At 55.8% G+C, this 11,887-nt stretch overlaps 1 protein-coding gene across 5 annotated transcripts in view; it reads left to right on the plus strand.

The window, feature by feature from the left end:
• ADD1 (adducin 1) overlaps positions 1-11,887 on the plus strand; it is an 84,493-nt gene that overhangs the window by 70,580 nt on the left and 2,026 nt on the right. For 2 of the 5 annotated variants that reach the window (XM_077750545.1, XM_077750546.1), the window contains exons 10-15: positions 580-924; positions 3,326-3,427; positions 4,005-4,094; positions 4,825-4,917; positions 9,157-9,313; positions 11,800-11,875. In XM_077750545.1, the coding sequence (XP_077606671.1) occupies positions 580-924; positions 3,326-3,427; positions 4,005-4,094; positions 4,825-4,917; positions 9,157-9,313; positions 11,800-11,875 (863 nt within the window). The remainder of the gene's footprint in view (positions 1-579; positions 925-3,325; positions 3,428-4,004; positions 4,095-4,824; positions 4,918-9,156; positions 9,314-11,799; positions 11,876-11,887) is intronic. The other 3 variants (XM_077750548.1, XM_077750549.1, XM_077750550.1) reach the window with 3 other exon arrangements.

Below are 11,887 nucleotides of genomic sequence, written 5' to 3' on the forward strand. Positions count from 1 at the left end.
AAAAAACTGAACACACTGTAGAACCAGCATGCAGATCAAAAAACAGCAGCACTGGGGTGGAGCCTGGCTGGCTCAGTTGGTAGAACAAGTGACTTGATCTCAGGGTTGTGAGTTTGAGCCCCCCGTTGGGCATGGAGCCTACTCAAAACAATAACAATGACAAAACAGCACCTCAGAAGCCCCTGTACCCTTTCAGGCACTTCCTTTTGTACTTTTAAGAAGTGATGAGTGAGTGGAATAGTGTTCTTTCACATTTGGTTTCTTTGACTCCGCATCACATTTGTGAGGTTCATCCTAATGTTGCAGCTGGTGCTGGACCATTGGCTCTGATTCCGGCCCCCTAGTCCGTTGCGTGGATATCGCACAGTTGGCCCGTTCTGGTGTTGCTGGCTTTCCCTGACCTGGGGCCGCGGTCAGAATTCTGGTGAACGTATGCGCGTCTGATGGCATGCATCTGGGAGTGCAGACTCGTCGGGTGTGTGCGTGTCTAGCTTTTGTAGTTCTTTCCACACGAATTCCTAAAGTGAACTGTTTTGAGAGCTGGCATATTGATGGTCTTTCAATCTCTTTGGACCCTAGGGTTACAGAACTGGCTACCCGTACCGGTACCCTGCTCTGAGAGAGAAATCTAAAAAGTACAGCGATGTGGAGGTTCCCGCGACTGTCACAGGGTACTCCCTTGCTAGTGACGGGGACCCGGGCACTGGCTCCCCTCTCAGACACAGTTTTCAGAAGCAGCAGCGAGAGAAGACAAGATGGCTGAACTCTGGCCGGGGTGACGATGCTTCTGAGGAAGGGCAGAACGGAAGCAGTCCCAAGTCGAAGACTAAGGTGTGGACGAACATTACACACGATCACGTGAAACCCTTGCTGCAGTCTCTCTCGTCCGGTGTCTGCGTGCCAAGCTGTATTACCAACTGCTTGGTCTGTGCCTACCTTACTGTTCATAGTTAGATGATGTAGAGCAAGTGGGGTAGCTGGGGCTTCGGAGGCTTTGGGAACCTAGCTTTGCCGACCTGGATTTCGAGCAAACCTTCCTCCTTAATCTTCTTTAGCCTGACCTGGAATCCGCTTTATGCATCCGCTATACTTCAAGTAATACTGTCTGCTTGAAACTGCTTAAGATCCGTAGCACCTCTTCAGTAACCCCCACGTCACCTCACTTCTGTGTGTGGCAAAAATACTAAGTAACTTACACATGTTAACCTAAAAGTCGGAGCTGACATTTAATTCCAATCATATTCTAGGAATCCTAATGCTTCACGCACGAAAGGGAAGTTCGTCATAACCTGTTACGTTAGTGTCACCTCCAGACTGGTCTGCTCTTTAAAGGCTTCAGTGTTTTCTTAAGCAGTTTTCCCTGGTGTCTCACGGGCATTTTCTCAGCCGACCTCGTCCTTTCTCGTTGGCCTCCTTCCCTGTCGCTGTCCCAAAGCCTCCGAATGCTCTAAGCAGCCACCTTGTGCATGGACTGTTGCATGTGAGTAGACGGCCGTAGTGGTGAGTCCTGTGGCTCCTGCTGGGTGTGGCATGACCCGAGTGCGGCGCAGGCCATCTGCAGGCACCAGCGACAGGTCCCGCGAGGCGCGCTTCATTTCCGTAGTCCCAGACACAGCCCTCAGAGACGCTTTGCCGTCCCGGTGCTCACGCCCCGTGAGGACCCATCTTCACCGCCCTGCAACCTCGTCTCTGGCAGTTTGGCGGCTCCTGCGCCACACAGCAGGGGGCCCCTGGAGCGGCCGGGGCAGGCGCGCAGGTGACCCGCGGGTCGGGTGGCCTAACACGGTGTGCCCCGAGCAAGCGCGCAGGGCCTCCTGCTCCCCTAATAACAGTGTTCTTACTTTATAGATTTATTCCAGAGAAGACAGTTCTGTCTTCCCCAGGTGGTCCTGGTGTGCGAGCCTCTGGGCTCCTGAGCGGACGCGTCACGTGGAGCCCGCCTCTCCTCTCTCCTCCCCCCAACTATCCCCCCCTCCCCAGTCTCGGTTGTTTTGTTTTTATTTATTTTACTTGTTAAAGGGCGTGGGCCTAGGAACCACCTTCCTGCTGACGATAGAAACACACTGTGCTGAGCTGCTGTGGTGCCGTTTTCCAAGCACACGTGTAGCCTCAGCTTTGAGCTTTATTTGCTGTTGTCTTGAAACAATGTGAAATCACTTCGGGTGTTTTAGCCAATGTGCACATTGAAGGGAGACCTTGTTCAGCACTTAAATTTGTTTCCTCCTGCTCCGGAGTGTTGGGCATGCCAGGCGGTGTTCCCAGGTTGGTATGTTAACTTACAGTGACTGTTCTCAAGTTGCAAATGCCTTCAAGCTTCCGAGGTTATTGCTTTAATGTTTCGACTGAAACCTATTTTTAATGAAAAGCTGGAGTTATTTTTATCTGAGAAGATCACCGTCAGTGAGTACCTCACAGCTCACGCCCATCCCACACCCCCTTCGCGGCGGCTAGTAAGCGTTTGCGTCTGTTGCTTTCTTTAAAGCCTTACGGTTTGTGGCCATCTTACTGCCTCCTGAAAGCACTCTCAAGGGCGTAACATTGCTGGCCTTGTTTTAATGTTCAGTGCCCACCCATGCCTCAGAATTAGAATTTGATTGAAAATCTGTTTGATTGGAGATCCAAAAAAAGACAAAACGTGAAAGGCATGGTGTGCTGATGCTACGCACTGATATCTAAAACAGCCTTTGAATAAGACCTCATGGAGCGCTTTGTTTGGGATATTTTTGTAACACTCTGAAGTATTAAGTTATATAAAATATTCGACATCACCAAACCCGTCCACCAGGCAGCTACCGTATATACGTCCATGCCGCAGTTTTTTTGGGTTGAAAAGCTGTGCCGGCAGCGCATTCTAATGCTGTAGTTTATTTTCATGCAGAACTTCGGTGATGCCCACTCTTGCCTCCCAGTCCACTTTCCCTTCTCCTGGGTGGCAACATCACATCGCTTTTCATGACCCTGCCATCTCATGCTTCCGGCAGCTTTGGCATTGATGACTCTCAGGGCGGTGAACCAATGTGCTCTGAAGGGTCCCCCTGGCTAGTCTGCGGGAGTCACGGAGCATAGCTCTGTCGGCAGCCTGTGCCGGGCCTTGCGGATGGCGTGTGCTGGTCAGTCACGACTCTGGCTTCCACTGTTACTGGTTTCTATTTGCACACGCCCTGCCCCAATCCCACGCTGCGGTGACAGGAGGTGTGGTCATTGGTTCATTCTCTGTGATGTTCATGCATGACCAGGTGTGAGACACGTTGGACAGATTGGATGCTGTGGTGTCACGTCACCGTTGTCCCAGTGCTGACTTCTCTCCTGTTCTTGATGTTTGCAGTGGACTAAAGAGGATGGACACAGAACCTCCACCTCTGCTGTCCCTAACCTGTTTGTCCCGCTGAACACTAACCCAAAAGAGGTGCAGGAGATGAGGAACAAGGTGCGTACTGGCTGCTGCCCGCCCGCGGTGGGGGTGGGGGGTGGGGATGGGAGGTGGCGCGTGCTTGCCTGGCCGAGGGCTCCTGCTGCTGCGGCCGTGCCGACAAGTGTGGCGTGTGAGCAGCAGACGGCCGGGGCCCCCGTGGTTCCTGAGCGGATGTGCGCTCACGTCATGGGGCAGAGTCAGACGCCACAGCCCGTTTCTGGCGGGAGCAGCCTTTGCCCCTGCATTGCGGCATTCATTCGCTGAGCCGTGAATGTTTGACGTGTCACATCGTGAGACCCACCAGTGCTCACAGTGTCACCCTGAGAGGGGCACACAGGGAGTGTTTCCCCTCGAGTACTGAGTACAGTGAGGGACCAGTGCTTGCCAGAGCCGTCCGGAAGGTGCAGAGTCCATCCCCTTAGACTCAGAAACTGCTAAACAAGCCGGACTGGCACCATCAGGCGGGCACTACGGCCCCGCGGGGCCCTGAGGGGCGGGGCTCTGGGGCCCCAGTGCACGCGCAGAGTGACTCACAGGCCCAGCGAGTCTTCTCTGTACTATTGATGTGTGTGTCTCCTCCTTGCGCCCTCAGATCCGAGAGCAGAACTTGCAGGACATTAAGACGGCTGGCCCCCAGTCCCAGGTTTTGTGTGGTGTGGTGATGGACAGGAGCCTCGTCCAGGTGAGAGCCCAGGGTGTCTGACGTTAGTGGGCGGTGGCTCTAATGACTGACTGCTCCGAAATTATTCTTGAATTGGCAGGAATGACACTGTGAGGTAAGTGCTCTAGGCAAGCGGTTATCTCTGTGAAAAATCCTCACGATGAGAAAAAACCTTCCACTTTTCCTGAAATTGTAGACCTAGTCAAGCATGCCCACAGCTGTGGCCTCCCCAGCCCCCTCCATACAGTGCATGCCTGTGTGAGGGTGGCACTCACGCCGCCTGCTTTGGGACCTGGATTCGCCCTGGTTTTGGCAGTATACTGTGGAAAATGCTAGAAGAGGGTGGGTTTAACAGACTTTCTGTTCTCATGTATATTGCTCTCTGCAATAAAGTGCTGCTTGGGGAAAAGTGACAGAGGGCACCTGTAAATGTCCACATTTACATGCCTTTCTGGAAGAGAACTGTGCTTTGTGGCACGTTGCAGATGGTCGTGTAAGTAGTTACCTCTGAAAATTAAGTTGCCACCTACTGCTTCAAACGCGACTCTGCAGAGTAGGCGTTTGTGCTCTCAGTCGGGCCAGCCGCGGTCCCGGTCTCGTGGTCAGTGTCTGCACGTGCACCGTCACCCCTGCCTCGCTCGCCGTGGACGCCTGTCCCTGCCGCATGCTCCCAGCCGGCTCCGGCCCGTGCGCGCAGCTGCTGTTCAAAGCCGGGCCTGGTGGGCTCTGACGACTCAGTTTACTGTTGCAGGACGCACCCCTCTCTGACTGTACGGAGACAATCGAAGGGCTCGAGCTCACAGAGCAGACCTTTAGTCCTGCTAGATCTCTGTCTTGTAGAAAGGTACTCACCGCCCTGTCCTCAGCCGCCTCTTGGCACGCGCTGCTCTTCCACCTGCCCGTCCCCCCCCCCCACCCCCCGCCTGCTCCTGCTGGGCTCCCCCTTCGTTACCCCGTCTCTGAGACGGAGTTCCGTTCTTCCTGTTCTGTTCCTTAATTAAAGTATTTGCTATGAGGTTATTTTTATCGTTCTCAGCCTCCACGAGGTTGTGGAGAAAGGGCCCCGTTCACGATGCGGTGCATTTCTGAGGGTTGCACGTGACTTTGGTCGGTGCATGCTGTCGGGTTTTAGTTCGCCTTTTAGCGGTGCCGCGGGCAGCAGGCCCCATGCAGCCTCCGCCTCTGCTTGCTGTGCTGTGAGCGCACGCGCCGTGACGGTGGCCCCTGGAGGCTGTATGATGGAAAGACAGCAGTTCAGGGGAATGGGAAGTAACACCGGACAATCTGTTGTTGATGAGATGTACGTACTTTTTCTCCTAAAACAAAAACAAAAAAATCCTAGGTAATTCTTGAAAAAATGTTTCAAGGGGAAGAAAGACATGAAAACGTGAAGCCCGGAGTAGTGCTCTGTGCACGCAGGCCTGACGCGGATGGCAGACCTGCCCCCTCGGGAGGAGTCCTGGAAGGGCCCCGCAGGGGTGCTGACCGCAGGACGGGCCGCCTGCTTGCGGGGGTGTTCAGAGGAGATTTGTAGGGTGTGTCTTTTCCATCCCTGCGCCTCCAGGAAGCTGCCGGACCGGTGTCGTGCCGTCCCCGCTGCCAGAGGAGCAGGTTTGCGCCAGAGGCTCCGTGCTCCGTGTGCGACCCCACCCACAATGCTGTTTTGCCTCCTTGGGTATTAATCCAGCAGGTCCCGGTCTTCCTTATCTTTCGAATGCACTTTGAGCTGTTGTTCTTGGAGGGACTTCTCAGAGCAGGGAGACAGGTGGCCTTTCCTACAGGTCTCAGCACTTTGGGCTGCCAGCCGCTGTGGTCTCGTGGCTCATCATTTTCTCCAGTGCGTGGAGGCGTGCCGCGTCCGTGAGCCCAGGGGCCTTACTGTGCGGGGTCCCCGCCCTGGCTGCCACCTGTAGTCCTTGGGCAGAGCTGGTTGACGCCGTCACTGCTCTGCAGTCTCTCTGGCCCGGGGTCGCACGTAGTGCTTCCTGCTTGCCCCTCGTTCAGGGTCTCCGGAAGGTGGGCTGGTTAGCTGTATTTAAAGCGGGCTTTTTTGGCCAGTTCCTCGTCCAGCCCCAGTTTTGTTTTCATTCTGACGTGTCTGACTCGGGTGTATGTCACGGTCATCTGTGAGTACTTCATCAAGTACAGATATGGGGTCCCCCCCACCCCAGCCAGGAAGTCAGAGTCGCTGAGAGTGGGATTCGCCTGGGGGTGCTGCATCCAGGCGGGCTCAGTGCCGGAAGCTGCACCCAGCCCAGGCCGGGTTCGTGTTCCCGCCGGCACCCCCCGCCCAGGCTCCTGCCGCTCCCGTTTGCACCCTTGGTCTTTTCCCGCATTTGCCCACTTGGTCTTCTTCTCATTGTTATGTTGAGAGTATGACTCCATCTGTGACTTTGTCTGAAGCTCTTCCCGCATCTTTTGTGCGGATCTCAAAATGCAGGCGGCATTGCCCCCTCTGCAAGGTGCTGCTGCTCTCGGCAAGCTGCGTTTCTCCTTGACAAAGTGAAAAGAACTTTATTACGTGTCCTAAAAATGTCCTCTTCCCGATGAGGCAAATATGTAGATACTTGCTTTTAATTTGAGAATCTGAGGAATGTGGGTCTGGGGCTTAGGAAGTAGGGGCTCTGGGGAAGGACTTTCCTTTGCTTCCATCCCCCCTTCCTGGTGACGGCCGTTCCCACAGGCGGTGTCGTCTTCTGCCTAAAGGAGGAGTGGTGGGTTGTCAGCCACACCCTGAGGGTCTGGCTGAAAAAGAAAGACTGAGCCCAGCCTAAGGCTTTCTTGACTCCACGTTGCTTGCGCCAGCACAGAAGCTGCAGCAGTCCGGCCGCCTTCTGGAGGCCACTGCCAGTGAGCTGGGCTGTCACATAGTAGCGCCTATAAGTTCATGCTGAAAACTGCCAGGGGCATCCGGGACCGTGCTGCTGGCTTTGCACACAGTGAGCTTCCCTGTTCTCTGTGCACCTGCATGTGCCTGGGTGGAGTCCCCACATGTGGCGCTGCGTGGTGGAAACGTGAGAGTCCTGGGCCCACCTTGCAGACTTACTCCGTGAACTCGGTGTCGAGCGCCCAGAATCGCGTGGCCCAGCACTAAGAATGTAAATTCAAATCTGAGTGGGTTTTATGGGTGAAAAGCCTGATGCTTGGAGAGGTCGGGCCATTAGCATGTTGCATTCCACGCCAGGCGCCTCAGCCAAGCTCAGGAGCAGTTACTGGGCGCTCAGAGCCGCGTTCTGTGGCTGGACGTGAGGGGAGTAACGAGGGCCTCTGCGTGGAGAGCAGTTACTTCCCGTCCTGGCTTCTCAGCCCAGGCTGTCGCCCCGTGGGGGACCCGTTTCCCTCCACACCCCAAACTTTGTTTCCTTTCCCCCCAGATAGCAAGGTCCCTCTGTCCCCAGTCTGGTCAGAGCCCGGGTCTTGGGGTCTTGGCTGCTTGGCCCTCTGCTGAGGAATGTGGAGGAAGGAGGCCCGCCCCCTGCCGGCAGAGGTGGGAACTGAGGAGCCTTGAGGATCTGGGGTCTCGCTCGTCTGCAGGCTCCTCTCTGCCAGTTGATTTTTGATATTCATGCCTTGTTTTGAACTGTTGAGTTAAAGGGATTTAAACATTTCTCTCCAACCTCATAGCACCTGGTGGTTTGGTTGGCAGTGCTAATGGGGTGCATGTGCAGCGGGCCAGGTGCCCCAGCTTGTGGGACACCCCCGCTGTCACCCCGGCAGCTCTTCCCCACAACAGCAAAGCTGGAGCCCGGGCACAGGGAACAGGCTCTACCGAGAAGAAGGATTCGATTCCTTGTCCTGAGGAGACAGGGCAGCTTCTGAGTGAAAAGCCAGTTGACTTCGGGTCAGCCTTGGTCAGAAAGTGGGCTCCCCTTGACCTTCCAGGTTGTCTCGGCTCTTGAGGCTCTCGGAGCAGAGGCGGCCAGTTCCAGCAGGTCCTTCCCTTCTCTTCCTGGGTCTGCATCCCGGGTCACTCTTGGGGTGCTCTGGACGCTCTGCACCCAGCCTGCTGGACAGTGACCCCTCAATCCGGGTTGCCCAGCCTTTGCCAGGGCAGCAGGCGGCCCAGGTGAGCTGGCTGTCCCCAGTCTGGCTCTGGCTCTCGAGCACGTCGCTCGGCACGCTCTGTGTCTGGTGCTCGCCCCTCACTGAGGAGAGTGTCGACAGAGCAGGCCTGGCGTCAGGATTTTGGCTGCTTCTCTCCTAGGTGGGTTTTGGAGGCCCCCGTTAAGTAACGCGCATGTGTGTGAGTTCTGGCTGACTTCCTCGGCGAATAACCCAGGGCATTTGGGGGCCAGCCAGGGTGGGCTGTGTGTGGAGCTTCGCTGGGGCAGGCGAGGGTGGGCTGGCCGTCACGTGCCCAGGGCTGCCTCCCTCCCTCCCCCCCCACCCTCTGCTCTGGGGCCCACGTGCCCCCTGTGCCCCGCCCCAGGCCTGTCTGTTCCCTGCAGATTGGGTGTGACCTGTGAGCTGCTTTCTCTCTGTTTTCTTCTCTTTTCTTCATGTTTCTAGTTTTCCAAATAGCTCAGACAAATACTGGTATTTTGAGACTTTAAAACAATTTCTCGGTGTTTTAGGACAAGTTTAGGAGCTGGTTATAAGCCAACACGTACTCACAAGGACAGAACTTACACGTGAACTTAGATAGCAAGCAGGTCTCCGAGCACACTTTCCCTGACCCTTGACATTTTCTCCTTCGCGAGGAGGGCAGTTGACTTAAAAAGGCCGTCCTTCCACCCCGCCTGTCAGCACGGAGCCGGCCTTCCGGAGCTGCTCTGCTCTGTGCTGTCTGTCTGCACCGCCTTGCCTGTGCTTCTGAACCCAAGGGCTCTCCTGTGGGTTTTCTTTCCTCCTGGTACCTTTGTTTTGTGGCATCGAAATTGTGTTTCTCTGTCTCCTACCCCTGGAGGCCGCAGTCTGGCCTCCGCCTCAGGGCCCAGGGCGATCCCCAGGCCGAGTCTCAGGGATGCGGGTGCTCCCAGAAACCCCTGGAAACCCGCCCACCCCGCCTGCAGCCTTGCCCGGGATGGGGGAGAGTCCCTGCGGGCAGGGCTCACACCGACGATGCGCCCCTTTTTGTCCGCAGGGGGAGCTGGTGACGGCCTCCAAGGCCATCATTGAGAAGGAGTACCAGCCGCACGTCATCGTGAGCACCGCGGGCCCCAACCCCTTCAGCACGCTCACCGACCGGGAGCTGGAGGAATACCGCAGGGAGGTGCAGCGGAAGCAGAAGGGCCCCGGAGGTGAGCATGCGCGTCCTGGGCAGTCCTGGGCACGCTGGCGCAGGCCACACAGGCTGTCCCCGAAGTGAGAGAAAGCGCTGTGCCCACTCCTTTGTGCCCAGGTGTTGACGGTGGGTGATGAGGTCCGTGGGTCGCATGAAAGAGCAGCCTCGGGTGTGCTCAGGACCAGAGCGTCCCTGAGCGCCCATTTCCTAGTTCCGAAGGAATACGAGCATGAGACACACTTGTGAGTGTGCACGGTGTGTGTGCCAGAGACCGTGTCGGAGAGCCGAACGTCTCCCTTGCTGTGCCCGTGTGCCGGCAGGCCCGCGGCCCATGTGAGGCCTGCCCTGGCGTGTCCCCTGGCGTGTCCCTGCCCCAGCGGGGAGTGTGGCCGTGCTGGCGCGGCCCTTTGTTTCTCTCGGTGACTCCCTGACGCAGGAGGTGAAATGCAACGGGACATTTTGCAACACATGGAAGTAAACGGCTCTGAGAGCCAGAACCTCACGGAGCAGGTTGTTTCCAACTTTAGGTTTTTAAAAGTAGGTGCAAGAATTTTGAGAATGAGAGGTGAGCCTCCCACTGCCTGTCTGCCAGGAAGGCTCCGGTGGGTCTGCGTCACTTCCCCCGTCAGCCCTGGTTGAGACCAGGGAGAGCCTGGGCGCAGGCCCCTGCCCCCTCCGCCCAGGAGGGTCGTGCTGCTGTCCTCAGGGCCTTAGGTCTTTGTACTGGAGCCTCTGGTCCTAAGTAGGGACCACACTCCCTCCTAGGCCTGCTCCCTACAAATCAGCCTTCTGGAATGGAGTCCCACAGCGTGCCATGGCCCTGGGTCTGCGGGGCATTGACCTGGGAACTAGTATTGCTCCTGAGTCTCTGATTTGCCCTGGTTTAGGTTTTTCTGGTTTTGTTTTAGACTAAATAATACATTATGTAGCTGCTGTTGAAATTTGGGTAACGCAGAAGACTGTTGTTTTCCGTCTGTGTCACTTTGTTAGGTGTGCATGAAAATTAAGACTTCGTGCACATCGATTCCGAGGGAGCCCGGTCTTCCTGTCACCCTGGTCCCTGCCTCTCTGATCGTCTCCCTGGCATGTGCACACAGCCCTGCCGAGAGCTCTGTGCTGTCACCATAAGTCCCTGCCTCAGAGTAGAGCCCCGGGGGTGGTGCGTGGGCCGGCCCTCATTCCAGAGCACTCTCGTGCGTCTGCCCCTCCCGTGTCGGGGGGCCTGGATTACAAGACGTCAAACCACAAGACATACAGGAGTTTCCCCCACACATGAGGCTCCGCGAGGAGGGACAGTCCAGCAGTCCAGCGGACAGGACAGCTGTGACCGTCCTCTGTGACCACAGAGCTGTCAGCAGCGGGAGTGCCTGTGGAGGCCCCTGCCCGCCCTGCAGCTGGCCTCGGCGCAGGGGCAGGGAATGGGGTGGGTGCCGTAGGTCAGCGCTTCACTTCTGGCCGGACGGAAGAAAGCCTTGGGGCTTTGGCACCTTCTCCGGGTTGAGGGAACTTGTAGGAGATGCGAAGGCCTTTGTTTATAGAAATTGGACTTCAGGAAGGTGAGTTCACATCTCATTGAGATCAGAGGCCCATTCAGATAACGTTGTTCCAAATAGGGGACCTAGTGATGCTAACCCTTAACAGAAAAAGTGTAAGAGAAGGAGATTTAGGGAATGAAGATAACATTGGTATGTATTTTTTTCTAAACAAAAAGTAGACTTGAGTTTCCCTTATCTTGGGTCCTAGTACTTGTAATTTTTCCTCTGGTCCTTATCAGATACTTTATTTGAGAAAATAAAAATATGCTTTATAGCTGCCAATTTTTAAAAAAAATTTTTTTTAATGTTTTATTTATTTCTAGGAGAGAGAGACAGCGTGAGCAGGGGAGGGTCAGAGAGAGAGGGAGTCACAGACTGAAACAGGCCTCAGGCTCTGAGCTGGCAGTCAGCACAGAGCCCGACGCGGGGCTCGAACCCACGAACCGCGAGATCATGACCTAAGCGAAAGTCGGACGCTTAACCGACTAAGCCACCCAGGGCCCCTATAGCTGCCAATTTTAAATTATTGGTAGAAAATGCTCTACATAGAAAATGAAAACCCATGTGATTCTCACGTTCCATCCACCCCTTGAGGAGGTGAGGTGAGCAGGGACGCTGGGCTGCTAGCTCAGCAGTGGGGAGGGGCTTCTCCCTGGACAGATAAGGACAGGCCAGGGGTCGCCAGTCACAGTGCGCCACAGTATCGGCTCTGGCGGTTTCTCTCTGGAGTAAGAACGGAAATTAATTTAGTTTCCAAAGTTGTTAAATCTTTCTAAAATTTAGAGGCATGGTCACAGTGGGCTTGCTTCGTCCTGGAGGGGTGAAGGCAGCGTGGTCATGAGCCCTCCCGGTCTCCTAGATGCAGCCAGACGGGCTGGGGGGGCGGGGGGCAGCCTGCCTTGGAGGAGGGTGAAGGCTCATGATGTCTGAAGCTCTTCACCATGTGCTGCTCACTGTTCGTCTGCAGAGAATCTGGATGAGAGCAGAGAGGAGAAGGAGAAGAGTCCTCCAGAGCCCCCTGCTGGCCCCCACACCCCCCCCAGCACCCCCATCAG

Source organism: Crocuta crocuta, unplaced genomic scaffold (genome assembly GCF_008692635.1).
Source record: "Crocuta crocuta isolate KB4526 unplaced genomic scaffold, BGI_CrCroc_1.0 scaffold179, whole genome shotgun sequence".
NCBI classification, from domain to species: Eukaryota; Metazoa; Chordata; class Mammalia; order Carnivora; family Hyaenidae; genus Crocuta; species Crocuta crocuta.